Source organism: Hyaena hyaena, unplaced genomic scaffold (assembly GCF_003009895.1).
Source record: "Hyaena hyaena isolate Hyena2069 unplaced genomic scaffold, ASM300989v1 scaffold_11, whole genome shotgun sequence".
Taxonomy (NCBI): Eukaryota; Metazoa; Chordata; class Mammalia; order Carnivora; family Hyaenidae; genus Hyaena; species Hyaena hyaena.
The window spans coordinates 2,788,440-2,816,343 of record NW_024080643.1 but is presented as its reverse complement, the minus strand read 5'-3'; the positions used below and the strand labels follow the sequence as shown (position 1 = coordinate 2,816,343).

The following is a 27,904-nucleotide window of genomic DNA, read 5'->3' as shown; positions in this document are numbered from 1 at the left end:
ATGCGCGGTGTGAACATCAGACCATCCCTCCTGTCCCTGTTACCCGCATCCAAGGACACCCTTTAAACATGTGATCCTGGTAAAACCTGGACACCTGTAGCCGTTCAAGCCTCCGAACAGCGCTTCTCAAATCTGAATGTGCGTCACTCCACCCGGAGACGGCTCCGGTTCGGGGAGGTCTGTGGTTCTGACTGTATCGGTGCTGCGGGTCCGCAGGCCACACTCGGGGCAGCAGGGCCTTAGGGCACTGGTTCCCAGTTTCCTGAGCCCCCGGAACCCCTAGGGGGTTCCCAAACCTTCTCATTCCTGTTTCCCGTCCCCAGAAACTGTGGCTTATCTGGGCCGGGGCATGCTCTGGGCTGGTGATTTGTAAGGGATCCTAACGTGCAGACGAGATTTGGAACCAAGTATGCAAGGAAATCTGTCCATAAAAACGAGAAACCAATAGTGTAATTTAACTTAGGCACGGCTGGTGCTTTATGGAGTGCGGGGGGGACGGAAAGCTGGTCACACGGATCAGCAGCACCGCGCTGCCTCCGCCGGGAGGCCGGCTCCTCCCTGCCGTCGGGCAGGAGTGCCTTTTCCTGGGGAAGGGAAGGGGTGGGGCCCGTAGGCCCCGCGCGCACGCCCCACCCTAAGTGGGTGGGCGCGAGCCGGCGAGCACGGCTTCCCGGAGCATGCGCAAATGCGGCAGCGCGGCGCGGGGCGGGGCCTGCCTTCCGCGCGCGCGCGCGCCGGCGCTGCAGTCCCGCCCCTCCTGCGTCGCGCTCCCGGAAGTACGGCGAGGCCGCGCGCGGGAGGCTCCGGGAGTGGAAGGAGCTGGGCGCCCGCGGCGGCGGCCGCGCGCAGCCGTTCGTCGCACCTGGCTCGGCACGTGGCCGAGCGCCGGCCCAGGCGTCCTGGAGCCGCTGGCGTCCTGGAGCCGCAGGCCTCGGTCGCCGAGGCGGTGTCGTCCCTGACCATCGCCGACGCCTTCACCGCGGCGGGCCAGAGCCCCGCCCCGCCGCCCTCCTCGCTCAATAGGAGGTTCATCTGCTCCTTCCCTGACTGCAGCGCCAATTACAACAAGGCCTGGAAGCTAGACGCCCACCTGTGCAAGCACACGGGGGAGGTAACGGGGCGCGGGCCGGCCACGGAGGGTGTGGCGTCCAGGCGCAGCGGCTCGGGACGGGGTGGCCCGCCAGGTGGGCAGCGCCCCCGAGGCCCGGGGCAGCACGTGGCTGCACCCGCCTTTGCAAGACAGACACAGTCTTGGCACCCGGATCACAGGGGCGCACCAGCTCCGCCTGAGGTTCGGGAGGGGCTGGCAGAGGTAGACAAGTTCTAAGACCGAGGCGGCCTTGCCGCGGAGCACCCCGAGCCGCTTTGATCCTTTGCCGCTTCTCCTTTGATCTTGAGTCTTGGTCTGTCACCACCTCCTGGAAATCTTTTTTTTTTTTAAGTGGGTTTTTTTTTTTAATGTTTTATTTATTTCTGAGAGAGAGAGAGAGAGAGAGACAGCAGGGGAGGAGCAGGGAGAGAGGGAGACACAGAATCTGAAGCAGGCTCCAGGCTCTGAGCTGTCAGCACAGAGCCCGACGCGGGGCTCGAACCCATGAACCATGAGATCATGACCTGAGTCGAAGTCTGACGCTTAGCCGACTGAGCCACCCAGGCGCCCCTTGAAATAGGGGCGGAGGAAAGATTCGTTTACTCGCATGCTTTCTACGCCCCCCACCCCCAGCAGGCACCTGCCTTGATCCCTGGGCTCCTGGCACGGGCCTGCGTTCATTCAGTCATAATTCTGGAGCGAGAGTCGTCAGCCAAACAGAAGAGGTTTCTGCTAACCCGACTTGATCCTTTAATTGGGACAAAGGAAGTAGGAATGAGACGCAGTAAATCGAGGGCTCCAGGAAAGGTCTCTTTTGACCTGAATGAGAAGGAAAGTGATCCAACCTTGCAGACTCAGGGAAAAACAGTCTGGGCAGAAAAAACTGCCGAAGGAGCTGGTGATTGAGCGTGATTGGCCTGTGATGGAATGTGATTGAGTTGGGGATCGTATAAGAGGAGATCTGAGAAGCAGGTCTGGTGGGATCATTTGTAGGCCAGGGTCAAATAGGGCTTGGAGTTTGGGTTTTATTTTGAGGGCAATAGGAAGCCTTTGGAAGATGAGTAGGGGCAGGGAAGGAAGTTCATGGAGGCCAAGGAATCTGCCCGGTTTCCCAGGGTTTGGCAGAGCCTGGCTTGACCCTGCCTCAGCTAAAGGCCCTTTAATTCTTCTTCTTCTTTTTTTTTTTAATGTTTATTTTTGAGAGAGAGAGTGTGATCAGGGGAGGAGCAGAGAGGGAGGGAGACACAGAATCCGAAGCTGTCAGCACAGAGCCCGACTTGGGGCTCGAACTCTCAAGACCATGACCTGAGCCCAAGTCTGACGCTTAACTGACTGAGCCAACCCCCTGAAGGCCCTTTATTCTCAATCCTGAGACCGGCAGCCCCTGCCTTTGCTCCAACACCTACCTAACTTCCAGGCTGTTCACACTGCTCCTCTCTGCCTGGGCTCTACCCATGCCCCCAGCTGTATGGCCGGCTTGCCCAGGGACCAGCTCCGCTTAGAGCATCCAGTATGTTCTGCTTCCCTGTCCTCTCCCTTGCCCATCCTGCCCCTCAGCTTCTGGGTTCTGAAGCCAGGAAGGCTGGTGAGAGAAGCCTGTGGTCACTTTCATGTCCCTTCCTGAGGACCCCTGGGGCCACGGGAGCCTCCTCTCCCTTCTGTGGGTTACCCCCAGAGCCATGGCCCAGGGGAAGGATAGATTGTGTCCTTGGGGTATGGGAGCAGTCACCCGGTGACCCCGCTCTCTCAACTGCACCTCTTGCAGACCATAAATTGCACTCCTTTTTATTTTTTATTATTTTTTTAAATGTTTTAATTTATTTTTGAGACAGACAGAGCATGAGACAGGGAGGGGCAGAGAGACAGGGAGACACAGAATCTGAAGCAGCTCCAGGCTCTGAGCTGTCAGCACAGAGCCCGACACAGGGCTCGAACCCATGAACGTGAGATCATGACTTGCGCCGAAGTCGGAGGCTCAACCGACTGAGCCACCCAGGCGCCCTTGCACTCCCTTTTAAACAACAACATCAAAAAAAAAAAAAAAGAAAGAAAAAAGAATCACAAATACTGTGCAAAGTTCTGTGGCTCTTCGGCTGGTAATACAACTCTTCTGTCTGCCCGCCTACTTGCGCTGCTACTAGTACTGACATTTGAGGCCATGGTACCTCCCTCCCAACTGCCGGGGGGCTATGGTTTTCATAGTTAAATACACAAAACTGGTTATTTGGGGGATGTGTTTTGACTTTTCCTATAGGTTCAGAGTGGACACCCCACAACCCCCTTCCCCCCACTACCAACTCCGGGGTCCCAAGCAGGGGTTACGGTGAGGCTGTGAGCATTTTCTGTAGGGGGCCGGGCACTGTGTTAGCACCGACTCTGGGTGGGTCCGGGATGAGGGAGCCCACACGTTCGGTGGGTAAGAACATCTCGGTGGTGGAGATGTGTGCATATCGGCCAGAGCGGACAGGTCACCTCTAAGGGTTGCTGTTGGCGCTTGCCATCTGGGTGGGAGCCGGCTACTGGTGCTGTTACTGGGAAGGCCACCCACTCTCACGTGCTGTTCACAGAGCAGAATCTACGGCATCGACTTCGTGGGGATGTTGTGGCATTTGTGTAACTTACCGAGTGGAAGCCGTCCCTGCAGAGCTAAAACGTCCCCTCCACACTCTACGTCTTTAAATAGGACCAGAGACAGTAGCGAGGACAGGATCAACGTGTTTTTTTCTTTCCTTCCTGCTAGCGACCCTTTGTTTGTGACCACGAGGGGTGCGGCAAAGCCTTCGTCAGGGACTACCATCTGAGCCGCCACATCCTGATTCACACTGGGGAAAAGCCCTTTGTGTAAGTAGAGGACAGTTTTTTGGCCTTTGAAGGGGTTGGTTTCGGCATATCGACCTGGGAAGAAGATGCACTGTCAACGTCGTGCGGTCCAGAGTGCACAGCGCCCTTCATTTGCACCTCCTGGTATAAGAGGAGACTGGGGTTTGAACGTGGGGAAGAGAGGAGGGGCCGGTGGGTCATTTCGAGGGCTTCAGGAATGAGCTTATCTGAAGGTCCCAGCAGTTTGCATCGTCTCCTCTCCCTTTAAAGTACGTACTCAGTGGGAGACGCACCTCGGAAAGCACTCCGTTCAGACCAGATGGGGTCGTGGCTCCGCATTGACCGGGGTCTTTATGAGCCAGTAAGCGGCTGGGATAAGAGACAGAAGCATACAGAGGTAGAGCTTTTGAGAATTTATCTTGTATTTCTTCAGAGTAAGCCGCTTCACTTCTCGCATACGAGGCTTAATTTTATTTCCATTGGAGCTGCTGCTGATCTAAACGGGTGGAGGTATTGCTTGTCTTAAATCAGCTTCTTTAGATGCTTTCTTTTTTTAAGTTTTTAAACATTTTTTTTTAGTTTTTACTTTTTTACATTTGTTTATTTTTGAGAGACAGACAGACTAAGCGCAAACAGGGGAGGGCAGAGAGAGAGGGAGACACAGAATCTGAAGCAGGCTCCAGGCTCTGAGCTGTCAGCACAGAGCCCGATGCGGGGCTCAGACTCACAAATCGGGAGATCGTGAATGAGCCTCGTTGAAGTCAGACTCTTAACTGACTGAGCCTGCCAGGCGCCCCGGAATTCATTCTTTTGAAAATTGCCATGTTTCAGGCCTCTGTGGTAAAATAGATTTTTGTACTTAAAAAATTTGTTTTTAACATTTTAATTTATTTTTGAGAGACAGAGACAGAGCACAAGCAGGGGAGGGGCAGAGAGAGAGGGAGTCACAGAATCCAAAGCAGGCTCCAGGCTCTGAGCTGTCAGCACAGAGCCCGCCCGATGTGGGGCTTGAGCTCTCAAACCGTGAGATCGTGACCTGAGTTGAATTTGGAGCTTAACTGACTGAGCCACCCAGGTGCCCCTGAATCAGCTTCTTTAAAGCAGTGGTTCTCAAATGTAGGGAGCATGAGAGTCCCCTGGAGAGCTTGTTAAAAAAATACAGAGTACTGGACCCCACCCCGGAGTTTCTGATTCAGTAGGTATGGGGTGGGGCCCGAGAATTCATATTTCTAGAATTTGCTAGAACTGCAAATTCTCAGGTGACGTTGATGCTGTTGGTCCGGCTTCCACACTTTGAGAACCACTGAACAGAATGTTCCGTGAAAACACCGAGGTTTCATTGAGAAAAGAGTAATGACTTAATGGATACCCAGTGCCACATCGAGGAGACCATATGGAGAAATAGCCGGGTGACACGTTTTGTGGATGTCAGAATTTGGTCTCGTAAGCCTGTTCTCTGTGACAGCTCCTCGACCAGGGAGGTTTTCCATGGATCGGAGATGATTTCTTTTAGTTTTAAGATGATGATGATGAATGTGAAGTGTCTCAACGTCTCACTTCTAAGGCCCAAACAGTGTGAGGAAAGTGAGATGTCAGTTGTTGGCACGGGATAATCTTCACTGTCCCTGTCCACGCAGAGAGCCACCTCCATGTGACCCGCATGCCAGCCGGTGTGAACAGGGCAGAGAACCTAGGGGGCAGGTGTCTTCAGTCCCTGTTCAAGCACTGAGTGTATCACCAGAATCCGTGGCCCTAAGGGAAGCCTAATGTATTTCAAACTGTAGTTCAGCTGGCCTGGCACAGCGTAACTGAGCGCGGTCGGGAAAATGGGGCCTGATATAGGCTTCGGCCTGGAAGCTTCGCTTTGGGGAATTTGTTCTGCAGACGCACTTGTGGCTGAATGAAAGGCCGGGACAGGGTTCTGTGCAGAGCATTGGAGTCAACCCACGTGCTCGGCAGGAGGGACTGAGAGGCAGAGCAACGGCGCACATCCCCAGCGGCTGGGAAAGCAGGCGCGTCTGTGAAGCCGTGAGCGGGTCTGCGGGCGCATTGGGCAAAGGAAGAGCGTCCAGAGGGCTGCCTTTCCCTGTATGAAAAGGAGCACGAGAAGGTTGTGCACTTCGATTTGCTCCTGTCCGTAGAGAGGCCGCCTGTTCTGACTGGGAGCGGCAGGGGTGAGGGGTGGAAGGAAACACGCAGCTCTTTGGTGTCTGAGCTGAGTTGCTATATACTCTTTCAAAAACTGGACCTTACAAACGGGGGCTGGATACAGACTCCCAGGGTGAACTGGAAAGGGAGGGCTGTTCGCACTGGAACAAGGCAGCTCTGTGGTCACTGCTTCCGGCTCTCGGCCCCAGGTCCCCAGCTGGACAGTGTGACGTGGCTGTCTCTCTGGCCTCTTAAACTCCACGTGGCCAGAGTCTCTTGAAGTGCAGTCGAGCTCTGCTTCCTGTGGCCTTTCCCTCCCTCGTTCTTGTCGCTGGCATCCCTGTCCACCGATGACCCGCAGCAGAGGCAGGGCCGCCTCCGCGCATGCCCCGTCCTCCTCTCCAGTCCTCTCGTCCGTCCCCTGCGGGAGGCGGGCATCAGCTTCTGTTACTTCCCGTCGGGCCCCTGTCCCCCTCCAGCCGCCACGGTCGTATTTCCGATGCTGACGCCCACCTGAGCGGGGTTTGGCGTTTCCTCTGCCTCCAGACCGCCTCCCTTCTTCAAGCCGTGCAGGCCTGAAGTGTTGCTTTCATCACGAGGTCCAGGATCTCGGACTTTGTTACAAAATATTGCATCAACAACCTCTGCGATCTGGCCTTTCTGGGATCTTGCCCTGTTTGCTTGACCCTCAGACATAAAGTGTGGTCCGTGCACCACCCTGCAACTTGGTCTTTGTTTTCGGTCCCCCTGTACCTGCTCGGGGCTCCCTGTCAGGACATTTCTGGGCCCTGTCCAGTGTCAGGATTGAAGTCAAGAGCGACAGGAAACCCAGCACGACAGAGGCTTACACAAGACAGTCTCCGTTTCTCTTGTGTGACAAATGCAGGGATGGACAGTCGGGGGCATTTCACAGTCAGTAGGATTGGGCGCCTTATAACTTGCCGCTGCCTCCTCATCTTGGGGCTTCAGCGTCGTGGTCCGAGATGACCATTGGTGTTCCAGCTGTCAGAGGCATTCCGGCCACCAGGATGGGTGAAGGAGCACGAGAGGCGTGCCCCCTTTGGGACACTTTGTGGTTGTCGAGCAGCTTGGGCCAGAGACAGCTATGTGGCCAGCCCTAACTGCAGGGGAGGCTGGAAAACGTTCTATTTCTGTTGACCATGTACCCAGCTAAAACTCTGCCTTCTGCCTCTGGGGTCAAAAACAGCACCTGTTGCCATCCATCATGTTCTCTGCCCCGCAGCCCGCCTCCTGTGTGCTCCCACTTCCCCTGCGCATGGTCAGTCCCCTGTAGTCGGCCCAGCACCGCATGGTGTTACTCAGTGCTTACTGGTGAGTGATGGCTAAGGTCATGGAAGTCCTGCTTTATCCCTCAGGCTGAGCTCTCTCACAGAAAGAGCACACATTTAAAAAACAACTTGACGGGCGCCTGGCTGGCTTAGTCGGTTAAGCGTCCGACTTTCGCTTAGGTCATCATCTCGGGGTTCGTGGGTTCGAGCCCTGCGTCGGGCTCTGTGCTGACTGCCAGCTCAGAGCCTGGAGCCTGTTTGGGAGTCTGTGACTCCCTCTCTCTCTGACCCTCCCCTGCTCACGCTGTCTCTCTCTCTCTCTCCTAGAAATAAATAAAACATTAAAAAAATAAATAAATAAAAAATAAAGAACTACTTGACAAAGAATTTGGATAATTCAAGGCCAAGATCGGAAACACTCTTTAAGGAGAACCAGAATGGCTTGGTGATAGGCCAGAGGGCATTGTGGTTTGTGGTTTTGCTCCAAATATCTGTTTTTACCTCTGAACATAAGCTAAAAGTAGTGTTTTGAGGTCTTCTTGGAAATGCAGTTTATTGTGACCTTTCATGGAAAATTAAGGTTCTCAGATCCTAAATTAAGAAACAATTTAGCTTCAACATCGAGTTAAGCCTGAGCAGGTTTGGGCGTTTGAAAGTAATGTCTTCACCTCCCGTCTGCCCAGCTCATAAAGGATGTGCGATGTACATGCCTGATTTCAGAAGCCATACGTGAAGATGCATCCTTTCCACGGTAATCCCATCAGAGGGAGAGGCTGACACTTGGGCCTAACGCTGTGGAATTTGTTAGAATCTATTTTACACTGTACCTTGGACAGCACTTTTATAAAGGAGGAGGACATATATGTCTTAAAATTTTTCCCTCGGTTTGTTAATATTTTGATTTATGCAATTCCTTACAGTTGTACAGCTAGTGGCTGTGATCAGAAATTTAACACAAAATCAAACTTGAAGAAACATTTTGAACGCAAGCATGAGAATCAGCAAAAACAATATGTAGTAAGTATGAATGATTTTCTATGCTTCCACCGTCTGCGTAGTTTGATGCTTATTGTCTAATATCCTTAAAGTGCCCATCAGCCAGATTCTGTCTATCGGATACCTGAATTTGGCCCGACTACTAGCTATCATAATAATGGCTTATTTTGAAAGCGTACTTTCTTGTGTGTATGCTAATGAAGTTTATGATGGTAGACCGCCCCCAAATGGGACAGTTTTGCTGTGTCAGATATGTTCATCTTGAAAGCTTCCTGGCATAGACTCTGACTGTCGCTCAGTGGGAGCAAGGAGCGAATATAAATCGTCACGGTGTGTTTATCTTGAGGGACTTCTCTTGTGAACTGTTCTTTGATCTGTCTGAGGACTCATGAACCTTTATCCAACAGTGCACTTTTGAAGGGTGTGAGAAGGCCTTCAAGAAGCACCAGCAGCTGAGAGCCCACCAGTGCCAGCACACTAATGAACCACTGTTCAAGTAGGTGCTTCACGTGGGCGAGGCCTCTCGTATTTCAGGTGGGGGGAAGGTCGACGTGCAGGGGCTCCGGGGGGCTCAGTCGATTAAACGTCCGACTCTTGAGTTCAGCTCAGGTCATGATCTCATGGTTCCTCATGGTTCAGGAGTTTGAGCCCGTCCAGGGCTCCATGCAGAGAGTGCAGAGCCCGCTTGGGATTCTCTCTCTCTCTCTGGCCCTCCTCAGCTCATGCAAGCATTCTCACTCTTTCTCAAAATTAAAAAAAAAAAAAAAAAGATTGAAATGCAGAGGTTGGATGCAAGTGTTCTGAAGCTATGTCTTAACATCGCTCTATATGGTGAGTGGCCGTATATATATGGGGGCATTTCAGGAGTTTGATTTTGCTTTTCTTTTCTAAAGGAAACAGCTGATGTGTTTCAGAAGGATTTCTGAGATTAGTACAGTGTGGCAAAGCTTGAGCGGGGAGCTGAGAAATGACGTTATTCATATGCCATGTCATTCTGCAGACACAAAGCAGCCCCTTCCTCCAGAGCAAGAGCGGCCGGGCCTGTCGGCTTGCATTCGAGAGGCCTTCAGGGGGGACAGGGACGGTGGCCGGACACACGGGGGTGGACTTGGAGAGGGCGCAAGGAGCCCCGGCCGCCTGCTCCGCTGTGGCCTTGACGACACGGGCTGGCGACCACGCGTCCCCACGGTGCTTCTGGCCCACGGGGTGGGGGGAGGGGAGGGCGGCCGCGCTTTGCCCGGAGTCACCACAGGGCCGGGGCCGTCCTTGCCGGAGGTGGGACGTGCGGGCCCCCGACACTGCTTGCCCGCCATGCCGTCCCTGGGCCGCAGCCGTGGAGACCCGCAGCGCAGGTGCCGCAGGGGTCTGCCTCGGCCGTCTCGCTGTCACTGCGAACAGTGTCTTTTCAGACGTATTGAGATGAAAACTATTTGATCTGATCACATGCAAAAAAAAAAAAAAAAAAAGCCAGTCCTGGCACTTTTCTCTCAGTATGTCTGGTCTCCAGGCTGGTCCAGTCCCTTGAACTTCACCTGTGATTCAGTCTCAGTTGGCTTGGTTGTGGGGTGAGCCTTGGGTAGCCGGAAGGGACAGTCACGCGCGCCCCCCCCCCCCCCAGCGGATGCTGCACAGAGACGGATCGGCTCACGTGTCGTGTGTCGTTCACGCAGGTGTGCCCACGAGGGATGCGGGAAGCACTTCGCCTCCCCCAGCAGGCTGAAGAGACACGGGAAGGTCCACGAGGGTGCGTACGGCCGGCCCTGGTGGCGCCAGCTCTGAGGGGACACTCAGCGTGTGTCGGTCTAATTCCTGGCCCGCAGAGTGCGTGCTGTTCTGCTCCACGGCCGTGCTGAGAATCGCGACACTGTCTAGGCGGGGGCAGCACGCTGGCCGTGTGTCGAGGTGTCAGACTCCCGACTGGGCCCTGTGTGTCGTCTGTTATCGCACTCCCCCCACCCCCTCCCCCTGTTGCCACCCAGGGCGAGCGCCTTGGCACCTGCCGCAGGGGCCTGGCCGGTGTCCTGCCCGAGCGTCAGCATTCCCGCCAAGCTTGGCTTCGTCACCACCATCGAAAGGCCATTCTCCTTCCTGGCGCTCGCGGGGCTGGGCGGGCGGTGTGGGGTTCTGGCGGAATCGGCCCGTGACTTTGCTCAGAAAGACTAGATTACGTTACTTGACTCTGTTCTCTGTTCCAGTGAGGGATTTTTGTATCTGTCTTCCAGTTTTCTGAGTACAGAGTATGGTTCTGGTTTTTTAAACCAGAGACCCGTAGCTGAAGGCCGAGCCTCGTTCCCTCGAGTTTCACTCTGGCATCTGGTTGCTGAAGTCCAGGTGGGCCGGTGCACTGCCTGGTTCTTCACTTCCGGAGCTCTGCACCGTGTCCGTCCTGGTCCGCAGGACCACCTGTTCCTTCTGGTTCTTAGGTCCTCCCGTAGCTGCACCCCGGGTCTCTCGTGCAGGGCGGAACCTACCAGAGGCTAAGACCTGAGGAGGCCGGGGCGGGCACACAACCACCGAGACTTCGTGCTGGTGGTTCGCCGAACCCAGAGGACCCCAGGGCTCTTACACTGAGGGAATCCAGAAGCAAGCAGGAAGCAGGGAGGGAAGGGGCTGCGGGCCAGCGGCGGGGGAGTGACAGTGGCCAGAGCCCCCATGTGGGCCGCCCAGCCTACCAACCACCGCGGGGGAGGGCGCCGCATTCTTCCGCGGAGGCTGCTCGGTGGAACCCTGTGCGCAGTGAGCACCTTGCTAGTGCTCATTATTTGGCTTTACTGTCAAACAGAACTTCCTTAGTGTTCGTTCCACCACTAGAGGCTAACAGCAGAAGGTTCTTGGGAGGTTGGAGGGCAGTGCTGTCGGCTTGTAAGCTTCCTTTCTGATTACAGTTGGTGTCCACACCGAATATTCACAAAGGGCAACGCGCTGATCTGTTTCTCCCGAAACAGGCTATATGTGTCAAAAAGGATGTTCCTTTGTGGCAAAAACATGGACGGAGCTTCTAAAACACGTGAGGGAGAGCCATAAAGGTAAGGCAGACGCGCACGGCGCCGTGTCAGCTTTGCCTCTGCGGTTTTGAGGAGGGAAGTACTCGCGTGTGCCCTAAAACATAGGCCTTTCTGTGACGCGCCGGTCCCTCCGCCGCCGTCGGGCAGCTGCGCACGGGGAGCCGTGGGCCCGGGTCGGCGGGGCCGCGTGGGGAGCCGCGGCGGCGGTCAGGGGTGGGAGCTCTGGGGGACGGTTCGGGAGGCGGTGGCCCAGGTGCTGGAGGACAGGGAGGGACACGGGTCTGCTCTGACTTCCCCCTCGCCCGCGGCCGCCATGTGGGGACCCCCGCTCCCCGGGCAGGGCACGGAAGGGCCTGATGCCATACGGGGCCTGGGGGACCTGGACGGACTTCCGGACAGTAAGAACCGTGCTGGCCTTCTGGTGTGTGATCATCAGGACCTTTGTGGCCTCAAATCCATCACTCGCAGCCCCCGTGGGACGTTTTCCTGCGTGGCCAGCCCCGGGGGGCCTGGCTAATGTGTCTGTCTGCCCCGCCAGAGCCTGTAAGGTGCGAAGTGTGCCAGAAGACGTTCAAGCGCAAGGATCACCTGAAGCAGCACGTGAAAGCGCACGCCCCGGCGCGGGAGGTGTGCCGGTGCCCCAGGGAGGGCTGCGGGAGGGCCTACACCACGGTCTTCAATCTCCAGAGCCACATTCTCTCCTTCCACGAGGAAAGGCGCCCCTTTACCTGTGAGCACCCTGGCTGCGGCAGAACGTTTGCGATGAAGGTAAGGCCTGGCCTCACGGAGGCAGTCCTTTAGACGTGCGGCCTCGCGTGGGGTTCCCGGGAGGCCCGGGTCCCAAGGCGCTGTCCCAGAGCGTGCGGAGGGGGGAGCGCGCTAGCCCGGGCTTTGCACTCCTGCTTCCGCAGCACCGGTTCTCAAGTCCGCACAGCAACCCGATCTGCCGATGCAGCGGTTCTCCAGTGGGGCCCTTGGCCCAGGGCAGCAGCATCACCACAGAACTTGCTAGAAATGCAGACCCGTAGCCCCCCCCCCCCCCCACTACTGAATCAGAGACCCGGTCCTTTGTGTTTTAACAAATCTTCTGGGTGATTCCTACGTTACCTAATTTGAGAACCAGTGGCTTTTAGTGGTACCACAAGAGCAGGCTGCTGTCCGGGTGCCCCTGAGACCCCCATCTGGGGACTGCGAGGACTGGGGTCTGGTCTAGATCCTGCTGTGGTGTGGGCGGGTGAGAACGCGACACTCCATGGGGGCCGTCAGTTCTGCGGACTCTGGCTGGTGCTCTCCCAGGCGCCATGGGGCGGGCGCAGCGGGGGTGCGGGCCGTTAGCCAGCGGCTCCGAGCTGCCCGTGGTCCTCACTGCTGTCATCCAGGACAGCGGGACCCGTCAGGTTTCCACTGGTGTCTGGGAAGGCCACGGACTAGTCAGTTACAGGAATGGCTCACCCTCAGCTGGTTCCCTCCCCTCAGGAGCAGCTGCGGTGCCCCCGGGGGTGAGACCGTGTGACTCCCTCACCGGCCCCCCTGTGGGAGAGGCAGTGACAGGTCTAGGGTGCGAGGGGGACTCTGCCCTGGTGGGAGAGCCTTTAAGCGGAGGGCGGGTCCCCCAACTGTGTAACAGAGACAGGGGTGAGGGTTTATTTAAATAACTCATGAGGTTTTGTATTAAAAGGCACCAAAATTGCAGCTTTAAAAATACCACCTTTTCTTTCTCCCCTGTTGCAGCAGAGTCTCAGCAGGCATGCCGTGGTGCACGACCCCGACAAGAAGAAAATGAAGCTCAAGGTAAGTGAAGTGCGGCGCGCTGTGAGCGAGAGAATATTAAACCGAGAGTGCCCCAGCGAGGAAAGCGATCGCTGGACGTCACTTTCTCATAAAGGGGTGCAAGTGGTGCTGGGGGCCCTCAGGGGCGGGCAGTATCCCGAGTTCTCACTGTCCTGCTCTCTCATTTCCAAAGGTGAGACGATCTCGCGAGAAACGGAGTTTGGCCTCCCGTCTCAGTGGATACATTCCTCCTAAAAAGAAGCAAGGACAGAGCTCGTCCCTGCCTGAAAACGGAGAGTCACCGGGCTGCACCAATGACCGCGTGCTCTCGACGGTGGCAGTGCTTACCCCCAGCTGAGCGCCAGGTCGCCTGGTCCAAAGGACGACACACCAGCCAGTTACCTCCTCTCAGAGGCACATTTCTCTTTATTAAAATCACGGATGCACAACATCGGATTCTCTGTCTTTTCTGTTCTCTTTGTTCAGAGTGTCCTCTTTTGGGGTCCCGTGAGCCTCTCTGTACGCATGCTCTTCCTTTTTGCTCAGAGGACGCAGAACACACATTACGGCCCGCCCTCCCCTAACAGGCTGTGGCCGGGTCGAGAAGGTGGCTATTCCGGGCACGGTTTGGAGTATCTGATGACACATCTCCTCCTAGAAAGGGAGAACGGCCAAAAATCAATTTCAGCCCACAGTCTTCGCTTCTTTCTAGTGCTAATGCGCTAATACCCATCCAAATCTGCATTCTTGGATTGCTGTTATTTAAGCGATTCACTAAATCAAATGTGCCTTTCTGGTTAAGCTCGTACGATAACCAGGCAGTTTCACAAACTCCATGTAACTACACTAATGCACGAAAAGTCGACAGTTGAAAATCCCCACTCGTCAGTGGCACCGAGGGGCCATGCTTGGCTCCAACTACCCTCTCGGAGAAAAGAAGTACAAAGCAGTGGGTGGCGCATCGGCGGAGGACCTCCTTGTCCCCAAACTGTCAGCCCTGTGGGTTCCTAACACTCGTCAGCAGAGTCACTTGGGGTGAGTCGAAAAACACACTGAGTTCTCTAGAGACGCAGGGTCAGCCGGGCTGGGTCCCACGTCTCAGTGATCCCAGCGGAAGGAGGGTAGAAACCACTGGACTTTCGGCTGCTGAGTTCACGGACTCTAGAAGCGAGTGGATCTTCTGTAAGCTTACCCTGGGAGTGTAAACTGACACTTTTCAGAAAGCCCGTTTAACTTTATCTATAAGAATTCTCAGAGGCATTTATAAACCAGAAACAGACTGAAAAAATGAATCTCTGTTTTTCTGTTTGAACGTTAGGTGCTGTAAAAGAAAATTTGTAAAAGAAGAGGCTACATTACTCTTAAAATTACGAAGTGCAATGTTTTCACATGACAAAATAATTGTTTCAATGGAAAAAGTACGTGCAGCATATGCTTCCATTGTGAAGAACGGATTGGAAAGCTACTGCCGGCACTGGGTAGAATTTGCCAGTTCCTTTTCTTTGCCTTTATCTTCTCCAGATTTTCTACAACCTTATTTTTAGAGCAGAAAACAAGACGTGCAATTACTCCTGCCTGCTTTTACTTACCATTTTATTTTCCGGCTCCTCGACGTTCTTCCCTTTCTTTATGGTAATTTGAACTTTGTATTTCTTCTCAAGCCACTGCTGAATCTGTTTACTCTTTGTGTCCAAATCATGTCGTCCGATATTTGAAGAAAAAGTTAGTTCCTTTGTCAGCGTAGGCACTAGTGTAAAAGAGAGACCTGGTGACGGGACTGCTCACCAGTCCCTTCGGGGACCTGAGCTGGGTCACGCACACTTCGGAGATGTCCGGTTGCCTCAGGGGCCCGGATGCTCCTCTCGCCTGACTTTGTTTCACGGACCAGGAAACACTTTTTTAAATAAGGAAAATAGATAGACATAAAAGTACCAATTTTTACCTATTAATAATTTAGATATGAAATGCTCCCATTTATTACCCTCATTTGATGAAAGTACAAAAGAATGGTCCTTTTAAAGGAACAAGTTTAGCTTCACAATAAACTTAGCCTTTTTCTTTCTGACTGGAGCAGCGTTTAGGAAGTAGTCTTAAAAAACACTTTTTTTGGGGCGCCTGGGTGGCTTAGTCGGTTAAGCGTCCTACTTTCGCTTAGGTCATGATCTCGCGGTTCGTGGGTTCGAGCCCCGCGTCGGGCTCTGTGCTGACTACCGGCTCAGAGCTTGGAGCCTATTTCAGAGTCTGTGTCTCCCTCTCTCTCTGACTCTCCCCTGCTCACGCTGTCTCTCTCTCTCTCCTAGAAATAAATAAAAATATTAAAAAAAAAAAAAAACAAACACTTTTTTTGTTTACTTTTGAGAGAGACAGTGTGAACCAGGGAGGGTCAGAGAGAGAGGGAGACACAGAATCTGAAACAGGCCCCAGTCTAGGAGCTGTCAGCACAGAGCCTGACGCGGGGCTCAAACCCATGAACTGTGAGATCATGACGTGAGCCGAAGTTGGACGCTCACCCAACTGAGCCAGCCACCCAGCTGCCCCTGGGAAGTAAGTACTCCTCTCATCTGACTCCTTTAGTGGTGCCCTTCTAGTGACAGTGGGGTCACCCAGACTGCATCAGACGAGAGGGAGTTCTTGACATGCTGTATCCAGCAACGGAAATCCTGACTCAGAAAATTACAGGGAAGGAACAGATTCCCTAGTAAAAGTGATGGGACACTTCAGAGTATTCATATGGGGGGAAAGTTAGGTTTCAACCCACACAACAATCACCTGAGGAGCACTGACTGACTGCACGTGAAAAAAAACTTTAAAATAGAAGAAAAGAATGGATATACTTGTGACCTCAGGATAGAAGGATTTTGTCAAGGGGCGCCTGGGTGGCTCAGTCGGTTGAGCCTCCCCACTTTGGACTTCGGCTCAGGTCATGACCTCATGGTTTGTGAGTTCAAGCCCCGCATCGAGTTCTGTGCTGACGGCTCAGAACCTGGAGCCTGCTTGGGATACTGTCTCCCCGCCTCTCTGTCCCTCCCTTGTTCACACTCTCTCTCTAAAAAGTAAACTTTTTTAAAAAGACGGATGTTGTTAAAAAATTGGTAATTGCCTCTATCAAAGACACTATGGTGTAATTCTGAAAAGTGCAAGAAAAAGAAATCTAACTAGGATAACGTATTTTGCGTCACCCAGAGAACCTTACAAATTGAAGGGGGCGGGGGCGGGAGTGGGGGTGGGACCATGCGAGTAGAGGAAAAGGGACCATAAATAGGCAATTCACAGAAGAGGCAACTCAAATGGGGAATGAAGTACAAATGCGTAATAAGACCGGGTTTCTCACCCATTAGCGTGACAAAGCCTGGATGGGAGAACCCAGTGTGGTGAGGGCGCACAGGAAGGAATGTCATACTTGCTGACAATTTGCCCCATGGACTCTGACAGACCTGTTCTCTGGTCCCAGGATGAAAGGCTGGAAACAAGCCCAGGGTCTATGGAAAGGCACTAACAAATCCACGGTATATGGATATTCTCAGGATTCCATTTAGGGATTCCAGTAAGTTAGCTGCGGCTGTTATATAAGCATAGCTTCGGAAAACAGCACGACGTGACTGTCATGTGCACGAGACCACGCTCGATACCGTGTTACGTAACCGAAGTTTAACAACGCAGCTCCACGCCCGTGTCCATGGCAGTGGGGAGGGAGGACTTCAACTTTCCTGTAATGTCGTACTTTGTTCAGAAATCTGAAGTACAACAAAGTTAACGCTTGTCCATTGTGGACGGTGGGTAACAGGTGTTTCTATTTCCCTGTCTGCTTTCTAGTTCCCCAGGGAAATTTTTCTAGAAAAACTCCTTGGATGAACACCCCCTGGCTGCCTCTAAGCTCCTGCAGCTGCTCCTATGTCTCTATCAGAACAGAATAATGCCTTTACCGCCTTCGGCCCCCATCTCTGCAAACAGCAACGCGTCTTCTCCGAGCTTCTCGGGGCTGCTCCCTGTTTTCTCTGCGATGCAGTTTGACACCCTCCCCACCCCGGCTGGCCTATTCTGAAGATGGTTTCTTTTCCGGCCAGTACTTGTTGAATGTGGTGCTACAAAACCGAGCCACGGAGAGCGCGTGCCTTTCCTGAGACACGTGACCTCATGGTGGCAGCTCTGGGACTGTCTGTTGCCCCCACCCCCGGGGCGTTTTCCGTAACACAGTCTTTCGTCAGGATCAGCACTTATTAGGAATCATGAGAATTTTCACCCCATTTCTAGGTCGTGGCTCCACAGACATAAAAGACAAGGGCGTGCAAGTGTGTCTACGAGCGTGACTACCATCAGGGCGTGCGGGGCACTCCATGAACCGCCTCGGACACGGGCAAGTGCTTCCAGAAAGCTGGCCGGGCACGAGGGGGAAGGAGGGGGACGTGGACTCGGTTCCGCCTCTTCCGAGGCTCATCTCCTTCTGGCTGCCAGCGGCCTTGCCACCCCCGGATCAGACCCAGAGGAAAAGAGGTCCCGTCATTTTGGGGGGCCTCCCTGGTTTCCCCCTCACTGTATCCAGGCCTCGAGCAAGAGGAGCAGACCACGGGGCATCAAGGACAAAAGACCAGAAGAGGGACGGAAAGGAAGCGAGAGCTGGAGACAGGTGTGGGCAGCGGCGGGGAGACCGTGAACTTCCCCGCTGCCCGCAGCCCCGCAGTCGTGAGGCCCCAGCCGCTGGTCTGTGGCCCCAAGGGCTCAGGGAGCCAGCAGCAGGCCACCTACCGGGTTTCGGGTGGGCCTTCTCCGACTCCCGAAGCCGCAGGCGCTCCTCGTGAATCTGCACCCCCGTCAGCAGCTGGTACTGCGGGGGCTGCGCGCCGCTGTCCCTTTTCACGAGCCTCAGGTCGCGCTCGTTCATGAGCCGGATCACGTCTGCTCGGTGCATGTGCCCCAAGTCGTTGCCGGCCTCATCCAGCACGTGGATAACTCGCTCGTGAATCTTCCTTCCGATGTTGCTGAAGTCTGAGTCATTCTTCTTTTTCTTCTTCCTTTCGTCCTGGGCGTCCGCCACGGTGCCGAGAGCTTCTGTGTGAATCGGGCAGGACGGCGTGGGGACAGAGGCTCTGGGGGACGGCAGCGCTGGTGCGGTCCTGTGCAGGGCGTATGTACCAAGACGTGTGACGCAGTTATTCTCCGTCTTCACGGTTTGTAACATCAGCCTCCTTAGGAGAAGAGCGGCCATCCTAAAAAGCAGGGAGAGAGGTGTGTTACGCTTCAGTCATTTCATCCCCGTGGCTGGATACCGTGGCACGTGGAGCGCGTGTGTGAGGCTGCAGGTCACCTGTAAACCTTGTGGATCCATGCGTGGGAAATTTACACCAACGACACGGGCTACCAGGCGACTGCAGTCGCACCGAGTCCTGGTGGTACCGTCTCCAGAGCAAGTTACGGTCAGAAGGAGCCATGTTTGCACAGTGCTTTCGTCTTCCATCGTTTCTTCCCCCATTACTACCTCCTTTGATCTCTTTCCCAAGGATCTCCTAGTGCCGGCTCCGAAAGCCAGTATCATCCTACAGGTTTATTTAGGAGAATGCGGTACATAAAGTCCTTGGAGATGCATAAACACCGATTTATTAATTTCTAAGGCGACCAGCGGTTGACAACTTGTCATCAGTGTGTCTGGTGACAAGAAAGAAGGCTAAGGCGCTATTCTGGGAAAGCAGGGAGCACGAACGGAGACGCTCGGAAAGGAAAGCTCCCGACAGGAATCAAAGTGCCGTCCTCGTACACAGAACGGGTGGCTCACAAGGTGAGGCGTTACGACCAGGCGCTCACCAAGCGTCAGACACGCGTGGTGCTGGTTTACTGCATGGGAATAACCACTGCTCTTATGAGCGGCATTCTGACTTCTGACTTGCTTCTCTCCCCCAGCACGTGGCTCTCCCCTTCTACTCGCACGTTAGGCAGAGCCTAGAGGTGCAGGCTGGGGGAGGGATGAGAGGACCCACTCGTGTCATCTGGGGTTTGCTGAGCAGCACAGGAACACAGGGAGGTGGCCCTGTCCATGACGAAGAGAGGACGCGGAGCCTTCAGCAGTGCTTCTCAAAGAACGGTCCCCGGGTCCCTGCATGAGCCACCTGGGTGTTCGCTACGACTGGAAGTTCCCTCTGGCCGCTAGCTCTGACCTCACTGGGCCGCACCACCACCGATCCCACCCCTCCCACCACCCCTCAGGTGACGAGTGATATGGGGAAAAAAAAAAGAAAGACAGTAAACTGGATGGAACGTGAAGGAACGCACACAATCCCGCTCTGTCCTTGCCCAGCTGGGGAACGCCTGCATTTACTGCGCTGGCTCCGGCCTCTCTCCTGAGTCCCAGACTTGAGCGTTGACTGCGGCCCAACCAGTCCACTTAGATGTCTCACATGTCCACCCCCGAACTCTCCCTCTTCCGCCTGCGCTGGCTCCTTGTCTTCCCTACCTCGTATAAAGACCACGTGCCCCTCCGGCCGCTCAAGGCCCCAAAGAGCAAAGTTATCCTTCCCTGTCCTTTATCTCTTCGCGATTCATCAGTCCCTCGCTGTTTAGCCTCTAAAGTCGCGCGGGACCCAAGCACTCCTCACCTCCCGCGCTGTCACCCCGCTCCACAACTATCATCCTGTCCCCTGCTTTACATCATGGCCTCCTCTCCTTTTCTGCCCTTACCCCCTATAATCCCTCACCCACGGGGCACACAGCGACCCATTTACAATGCACTTGGCAGATGACGCCTCTCCCCTGCTCGTAATCCTCCACTGGCTTTCATCTCCCGAGGGCTATCAGCCAAGCCCACCAAGGGGCCTACGGTGCCCCCCCGTCCCGCCCACAGCACCTGCCCCGCCTCCTGGGCTCTGTGCCAGCCTCACCGGGCTCTGGACCCAGGTAGCCTGGTAGCTCCCTTCCCTCACACAGCAGAGGGCCCGGCTGGGGGGTTCCTGCCCAGCGTGGCCTCCCCGTCCACTCTGTAGAGTACTGCACGCTCCACTGCTCTCAAAGCCATGACCCTGCCTTTAAAAAACCCCACCGCCCAATACACTGTATATTTATTTGCGCACATGTTCATCATCTTTCCTCGCTAGGATGCAAGCTTCGTGAGAAAACCTGATCGTGCATTCTGTTTGCCGCTGCGTTCCTAACGCTACAGCCTAGAGCCCAGCTCGGCAGGGATGTGCTGAGTGAATGAGACCAAGGAAACCGCTGCGAGGGGGGCGGGGCTGCCGGCATCCGACACCTGTCCTGCATCATTCCCTCCCAGTGTGCGCACAGGCGGGTGAACCCCGGGGTCACATTCCGGCTGGCACGTCCCATGTCCGCTGAGCTGAGGAAGATCTGCGCCAGACGGTCCCCCCCAGGGAATGGGATGCAGTCACTCTCTGTCATTACGTGGTGGCTGGAAGCTCCGCTGTACTTGTGCTAAAGGCTCTAAGACGGGAGCAAACTGGATTTTAAATAGCTGCGATAGTGCTGTTTCACCAAAAAGCTGGGTATTTTTCAGTGGAGGAAGCCCCCAAACCAAAAAAAAACAGGGCGGTCTGAAGAGACCAGAGACGACTTGTTTTTCCACTTATCGGCAGAAAAACAGCAGCGGCACCAACTGTGCAGTGAGTTGGGGTGGCTCTAGCGTTAACGGGCGGGAGCGGACCCGTCCTGTGTAATGGATTCTCGACACAGTAAAGCAGATGATATCATTTCAAAACGGAGGCAAATAAATAACAGGCAGGGCACAGGAAAAAAGAGGAAAAGAAATCTATGGAAACCCTGGTCGTCTGTGGTTGAAGATACAAATGATGGTTTTGCTCCCATCCTTCTTACCATTTTTTCTCAATCTTTTACAGGGAAGAAGCCTTTCTATTCTTACAGGGAAGAAGAATAGGCTCCACGCCCAAGGTGGGGCTTGAACTTACAACCCTGAGATCCAGAGTCACATGCTCTACCCACTGAGTCAGCCAGGAGCCCCTGTAAGAAGTATTTTTTATACTAGCACATTTATTTACAAATTAAAGACTATTTCTGAATAATGTTGGCAAAAAACTTTTTAAGGCTTCAAAAAACACTTTCCAAGAGGAGGAAAAGGTAAAGAGCGGAAAAATACCACAACTATGTTTTTCTTTAAGTTCTTTACCATTACTTAAATTTTAAAAAGTTTTAAGTTTCCTTGATTTCCACAGCAATTAAGCTCCAATACTGGCTCAATTTTGGCTTTATGTCAGCAAAGCTGAACGCGTACATACTTCCTTCAAAATAAGCTTTTCATAGATAAAAATATAAATACACAGTTAAGAAAAAAGCTGTGAGATCACGAAATCTGAACTGCAAATACCAACTTACATTCAAATAGTTAAAAAACTTCCCACTAGGAAAAGTTTCAAACATGTACTGGAAAAATCACATAGTAAAACCCTAAGCATCCTTCATGCAGCTTCATAATGAATAGTGTGTGGCCAAACTGCTTCCTCTCTCCCTCAGCAATTCCCTCCACCCCCCTCACCGCCAGCCGCCATGAACTATTTCAAGGTAAATCCTATCTTGCCAACAAATATTTCAGTATGTTATCTCTAGGAGGTTAGGACTCTTTTATCTGTTTTTTAACTTTATTTTAGAGAGGGGCACCTGGGTGGCTCAGTCATTTAAGCACCTGACTTCAGCTCGGGTCATGATCTCATGGCTCGTGAGTTGGAACCCCACGTCGGGCTCTGTGCTGACAGCTCAGAGCCTGGAGCCTGTCATTGGATTCTGTGTCTCCCTCTCTCTCTGCCCCTCCCCTGCTCACAGTCTGTGTGTGTGTCTCTCTCAAAAAATAAACATGAAAAAATTATTTTAGAGAGACAGAGAAGTGCAAGCAGGGGAGGGAGAGAGTGGGTGGGGGAGAGAATATCTTAAGCAGACTCCATGTTCAGCACAGAGCCCAATGTGGGGCTCAATCCTAAGACCCTAGGATCATGACTTGAGCCAAAATCGGGAGTCAGATGCTTAACTGACTGAGCCACCTAGATGCCCTTCTTTTACCTTTTTAATAACCATGATAACATTACCCCCACTAATAATCATTCCTTCAAACATCCAGTTTTCTGATTTCCCCGGTAGTAGTATAATACTGTTTGCTGACATGTCATTCACAGGTAGGCAGCATGGAGAAACCCCCAATGGCCGAATGTGTGGTAATTTCAACGTTAAAGAATAATGGCTGAAAGTTATTTTAACACACTGAATACGCAACCATCTACCCAAAAGAAAGATCCTTTGCCAGAACTGTACGTGACCATCACCCTGACTCCTGGCTGTGAAAATCGGTCCAGAAAAAGAACTAAGCATCCATCCTACCTCTTTAGGAAGAAGTGCAGCCGGTAATCATCCCCAGTTGGTGAAGGAAAAGCTCTTCGTTAGAGGAGAATGCCGGCTAACAAATGGAGAAGAGAAGGAGTTTAGAAATCACCGTATTGCCACCTTCAGCCAAATCATGGGTTCAGGTACAAAAATCATGAGCTAAAAAGCTAATGAGGAAACAAGGTGTTCGTATGGTGCCGGGGGGGGGGCGCGGGGGGGAACGCGAAGATCACCTGCAGATGGAAATGGGGAAGACACGCTGTGGCTGTCGCCCTGCCCACCCAAAGGTCACACTCAGCATCCCCGCGCACGCCTCCTCGCACAGTGCGCCACCTGCTCGGCCCTTCTGCGGGGCGGTCCTGCCGGAAGAGCTTCAGGGACCCGGTCCGGCCTCTAGACCTAGCCTCCGGTTTCTGGGGAACACAAGGGCCGGGCTCGGAGAGGAACAAATCAGAGAGATCCAGACTGTGGGACAACTGGCTCGGTGTCTTAAAAAAAAAAAAAAGTGTTATAGGGAGTGAAGGGGGGGCCCTAATCTTGATAAAAAACACAGAGGATGGGGCGCCTGGGTGGCTTAGTCGGTTGAACGTCCGACTTTCGCTTAGGTCATGATCTTGCGGTTCGTGGGTTCGAGCCCCGCGTTGGGCTCTGTGCTGACTGCCAGCTCAGAGCCTGGAGCCTGTTTCAGTCTGTGACTCCCTCTCTCTCTGACCCTCCCCTGCTCACGCTGTCTCTCTCTCTCTCCTAGAAATAAATAAAACATTAAAAAAAAAACATTAAAAAAAAACACAGAGGAGACACGATGATAAAATACAGGGTGTTTGGAAAAAAAGCAACTAAAAAGGAACATCGAGATACAGGGGACAAGCTGGATGTGGAGGAGATTCCTGACGGACCGGATGCTATCAGAGGAGTACTGTGCATGGCCTCGTCGACAATGCCATTCTTGGGAGGGGACTCGGTTGTTTTCGGGGTAGAGTGACATCTGCCACTTAATCTGACAAGATGTGGCACAAAACATACGTGCAGTGTGGCAACACCTGCTGAATCTTCATTATGGCTACACGGGTGTTATCAGTCTCACAACTTATCTGTGTGGTTCATTTTGTTCATCATTAAAACGTTTTTACGGGCGCCGAGTGGCTCAGTCGGTTGAGCGTCTGATGTCGGCTCAGGTCATGATTTCGTGGCTCATGAGTTCGAGCCCTGCGTCGGGTAGTGCTGACAGCTCGGAGCCTGGAGCCTGCTTCGGATTCTGTGTCTCCCTCTCTCTCTGCCCTTCCCCTGCTCATGCTCTTTCTCAAAAATAAACATTAAAAAAATAATAATAAAAATAAAAAACTGAATCAGGACCCCCTCAAAACAAGACATAAGAAAATAAGTAATAAGACATTATTTCCCTATTTTTTAAAGTGTATTTATTTATTTTGAGAGAGAGACAGAGAGTGCAAGCAGGGGAGGGGCAGAGAGAGAGGGAGAGACAGAGAATCCAAAACCAGGCTCTGTACCGTCAGTACACCCCATGCAGGGCTCAAACTCATAAACTTTGAGATCACGACCTGAGCTGAAATCAGGAGTTGGACACTTAACAGACTTAGCCATCCAGGTGCCCCACTAATAAAACATTATAACATTAAGTGGGTTCACATAGTTTAAGCTCTGATGTCTGGGGCTATGAGAACAAAGTTAAGAAAACTTTCAAGGTGGATGTAAAATAGGAAGACTTGCTCTCTCGTGAGAGATTACATGTCTTTATTTGTGTGTGTGTGTGTTTTTATTTCTGAAAGAGAAAGAGACAGCATGAGCAAGGGAGGGTCAGAGAGAGAGGGAGACACAGAATTTGAAGCAGGCTCTGAGCTGTCAGCACAGACCCCGACATGGGGCTCGAACCCACAAACCGTGAGATCATGACCTGAGCTGAATGTCTTTGATACCTCTGTCAAACCAACAGTAGGCAGAATGAGCCCGTGGTCTAAATCGAAATAGAAATGCTTAGGTTCTCATGACAGTATTGGTGCATTTAGTCACTTACTTCCACAGTTATCCCTTCTGAAACATCCAAAACTTCTTTTTATTTTTTTTATTTTTTATTTATTTCTAGGAGAGAGAGACAGCGTGAGCAGGGGAGGGTCAGAGAGAGAGGGAGACACAGACTCTGAAACAGGCTCCAGGCTCTGCGCTGGCTGTCAGCACAGAGCCCAACGCGGGGCTCGAACCCATGAACCGCAAGATCACGACCCAAGTGAAAGTCGGACGCTTAACTGACTAAGTCACCCAGGCGCCCCCATCCAGAACTATTTTAAAAGCCAATGATCTTAGACTCATCTACTTAAATCACACAATTTTATAGCATGAGGTATCCATTTCTGGTCTTGTGGTAACTCGGACCTTACCGAGATCATCTATGATCCCGCACCATAGATGGGTAAATCTGCCTCTACTGGTGGTTTTTAATTGGGTAGCTGGGGTTTTAATTGGGTACATCTAGGGAAAAAAGTATTTCTTTCTTTCTTTTTTTTTTTTTGGTTCCTTATTTACTCAAGATTGGATCGCTGAAAACATATCCTGCAAGCTCTGGAGGGTAAACTGACAAGTGCCCTCAAAAAGCCCCTTCACTGCTACTAATTTCAGTCCTCTCTCCACTGCGGGACTGACTTCACCGCCATCACTAACCTGCCTGGGACCCTGGGAGAAAAACGACAGCTGCATTAGTCCAAATGCACACAACGCAGAGTAGTTTCGGTGTTTGACCCACATATTCCATAAGAAATTGAAGTGATTTTAAATATTAAGCCATAAAGCAGGGCGTTATGAAATAAACATGTGGCTACTTCCATACGCTGTGTATTTCTGATGAGCTTAGTTAGAACTGTGTTCTTTATCTTTTCACATTAGCCTGCGGTCGTTTAAATTGAGTAATATTCTTTCAGGACTATTTCCCCCGACTTTTACTATAAAAATGTTTAAACATAAAGAAAAGTTGAAAGACTGTACATTGAACACCCCAATACCCATTCATCTAGATTCCACATGCTGGTATCCTTGTTTTATTTGTCTATTTATTTCTTTTTCCATCCATTTATGTTCTGATACATTTCAAAGTAGACTGCAGACATCGGTACACTTCATCCTCAAATACTTCATTCAGCATGCATACCCTTAACTAGGGTTCAATATCTTTTTGCGATTCCTTTCACTTTGAGGCAAATGTGCACATACAATGAAATGTACAAATCTTAAGCATATCTTTTAATCAGCTTTGACAAGTACAAACACCTCGGTAACTAAAACTCCCGCCAACCTGTAGAATACTACCACCCACCACCCCAGAAAGTTCCTTCATGCCTCTTCCAAGTCAGTCTCCAACCCCATCCAGAGGCAACGACTGTTCTGGTATTTTTCCATTTTCTTGGAGACTACACATTAGAACTTTGCAATCCCTTCCTGCCTCCGCACTGCTCTCACCACACACTGTGCCCTCCCCACCTTAAAACTGCCCCAAATTACGGCCAACATCTTCCATGAGGTCAAAGGCTCTTGCCACCTCTCTAGCATGTCCTATACCAAACTTCCTATTTCTCTAAACACTGGCCGTCCAGATTCTTGAAATGCTCTTCCCTTAGGCTTAAGAAATGCCAGATCGTTGCTTAATGCTCCCTTTCTCTGGGCATTCTTCGGACTACCTTCCAAACGAAGCCCATCAGCCACCAGTCCCCTTGCCCCCTCATCTCTTTGTTGAGCTCACCATTAAATGCTTGTATAGTATAGTTTAACTTTCCTTTATAACACTTACCACAATTACAACTTTGTGATTATCTACTGCTGTTTCTCTCCTTTACTAGACAGTGGGTTCCTGAGGCTGGGAACGAATCTCAGTTATCTTTTACTATATCGTCCCTGGCCCAATAGTCGTTGACTTTACAGACAGACTCCTCCCACTCTCTGTACTTAGACTGAAGCCTTCCACGAACATGAAACCGAGGCTTTTCAGCAGGGAAGCTATTTACTTATTTCAAGAATCTTAACGGGGCGCCTGGGTGGCTCAGTCGGTGGGGTGTCCGACTTCGGCTCAGGTCATGATCTCAGGGTTCGTGGGTTCGAGCCCCGCGTTGGGCTCTGTGCTGACAGCTCAGAGCCTGGAGCTGCTTCAGATTCTGTATCTCCCTCTCTCTCTCTCTCTGACCCTCCCCTGATCATGCTGTCTCTCTCTCAAAATAAACATTAAAAAACAAACAAACCATGGAGCCTATTAAGCAGTAAGCGGGGAAAACCGACATCCCGCAGTCGCTTAGGAACCCTCCGCGGCGGCTGCAGGTAATAGAAAAGGCGTGGGGCCCCCTTTCCTGCTCCGGTACAGGGACCAGGTACTACCGCGCAGGATGCTGGGCGCTTCCGCACCACGGACCGCGGTCACGTGTCTCGGCCGCGGCCACGCCCACTCCCGGAAGTGGGGGGTGTCTCTCGGCGCGCCGCCGCCAGAGAAGGGGCGTGGGGATATGCGGGGCGCGCGTGCACGCCACGGAGGGGCGGGCCGTCCAGGGAGGAGGCCGGCGTCCAGTGTAGGTTCCGCGGTTTCCGAGTGCGGGCAGCGTTCCGGTCCCAAAGGCGGCCCTGCCGGCCGGCCGAATCCCCGGCCCCGCGGCAAGGCCTGCGGCGCCTCTCCGCGCTCCGCTCGGCGGCCGGGGCGGCACTGACCTTCCAGGGACGCGGCCGAGCGCGACGCCGCCTCCTCCGCAGGTCTGCGCCTAGGCCTCGCCCTCCTGACACAGGCCCCCCCCCCGCTCGTCGCCCCTCGCCTTTAGCTTTACCTATGCCGCGCCGACGATTGGAAGGTCTGGCGGAAGAAGCCGCGAACGGCCCTGGCGGGGTGAACCCCTTCGCCCTCCGTAGTGGGCGGGGCTTCGGCTTTTAAAGGAAAGGTGACGTAGGGAGGCGCGCCTTCCCGCTGGCGGCCCGAGGTCCTCCGACGGAAAGTGCGGCGCGCGAGGGGCGGTTCCTCCGCGGCCGCTTTTTTAATTTAACGTCGAATAAGATGTTTCATAAACGTTCTTCTAGTTCCCGTGGCTTAAAGAGCACTGTCCCCGGTGAGCAAACAGATCCGGTAAATAAAAGACGGTCTTAAGCTTCCCGAGCCCTGGGTCACCGGAGGTGGGGCCGGGGGGGGGTGTAGGATTCAATTGACGTAACCGGGAGAGCTTCCAGCAGGCCGTCGGTTTTTCGAAGGCGAAGCCGGGCCCGTGGTGGGGAAGCGGTGTGTCCGGAGTAGGTAGGGCAGAGTCCCCTCCAAAGCTGGGGTGTGTCCCGGGGGCTGCAGTACCCTCCGCCGCCGCAGTGTCGCTGTCCACTCCCTGCGCTCGCCGCGTCTTCGTCGGAAGTTCCTCAGCGACCCAGTGGGACTAAGCCTAAGCCGTCGTGATTTAGGGAGGCCACATCATTAGGGACTTTACGGTATTGGGGGCAAA

General features: G+C 53.1%; 2 protein-coding genes across 4 annotated transcripts; one reads left to right on the top strand and one right to left on the bottom strand.

Moving 5' to 3' along the window:
* The first annotated feature begins 685 nt into the window (after window positions 1-685).
* Window positions 686-13,574, top strand: GTF3A (general transcription factor IIIA). The gene is made up of 9 exons (XM_039254721.1): window positions 686-1,111; window positions 3,831-3,931; window positions 8,268-8,364; window positions 8,751-8,839; window positions 10,014-10,087; window positions 11,289-11,369; window positions 11,887-12,116; window positions 13,080-13,139; window positions 13,312-13,574. Exons 1-9 carry the CDS (start codon window positions 686-688, stop codon window positions 13,474-13,476), a joined length of 1,323 nt encoding a protein of 440 aa, XP_039110652.1. The 3' UTR covers window positions 13,477-13,574.
* MTIF3 (mitochondrial translational initiation factor 3) lies at window positions 13,514-27,361 on the bottom strand. Of its 3 annotated transcripts, none has more exons than XM_039254932.1 (6): window positions 27,251-27,361; window positions 22,676-22,930; window positions 22,440-22,515; window positions 17,862-18,322; window positions 14,708-14,865; window positions 13,514-13,772 (listed from the first exon to the last, which is right to left on the bottom strand). In XM_039254932.1, the coding sequence occupies exons 4-6, from the start codon at window positions 18,319-18,321 to the stop codon at window positions 13,554-13,556; spliced, it is 837 nt and encodes a 278-aa protein (XP_039110863.1). In that variant the 5' UTR covers window position 18,322; window positions 22,440-22,515; window positions 22,676-22,930; window positions 27,251-27,361; the 3' UTR covers window positions 13,514-13,553. The 3 variants fall into 3 exon arrangements, with proteins under 3 accessions (XP_039110863.1, XP_039110870.1, XP_039110856.1); XM_039254939.1 differs by lacking the exon at window positions 27,251-27,361 and adding an exon at window positions 25,116-25,228; XM_039254925.1 differs by lacking the exon at window positions 22,676-22,930.
* Window positions 27,362-27,904: the final 543 nt, after the last annotated feature.

Bases quoted from the DNA above. Each gene is read 5' to 3' on its own strand.
- MTIF3 (XM_039254932.1), bottom strand. From the start codon at position 18,321: ATGGCCGCTCTTCTCCTAAGGAGGCTGATGTTACAAACCGTGAAGACG. The intron at 14,866-17,861 runs GTAGGTGGCCTG...CTTTTACACTAG, and splicing joins GAAGGCCCACCCGAAACCCG to TGCCTACGCTGACAAAGGAA. The intron at 13,773-14,707 runs GTAAGTAAAAGC...CTCCCTTTCTAG, and splicing joins AGGAGCCGGAAAATAAAATG to GAGGAGATGTGTCATCAGAT.
- GTF3A (XM_039254721.1), top strand. From the start codon at position 686: ATGCGGCAGCGCGGCGCGGGGCGGGGCCTGCCTTCCGCGCGCGCGCGC. The intron at 1,112-3,830 runs GTAACGGGGCGC...CCTTCCTGCTAG, and splicing joins TGTGCAAGCACACGGGGGAG to CGACCCTTTGTTTGTGACCA. The intron at 13,140-13,311 runs GTAAGTGAAGTG...TCATTTCCAAAG, and splicing joins AGAAGAAAATGAAGCTCAAG to GTGAGACGATCTCGCGAGAA.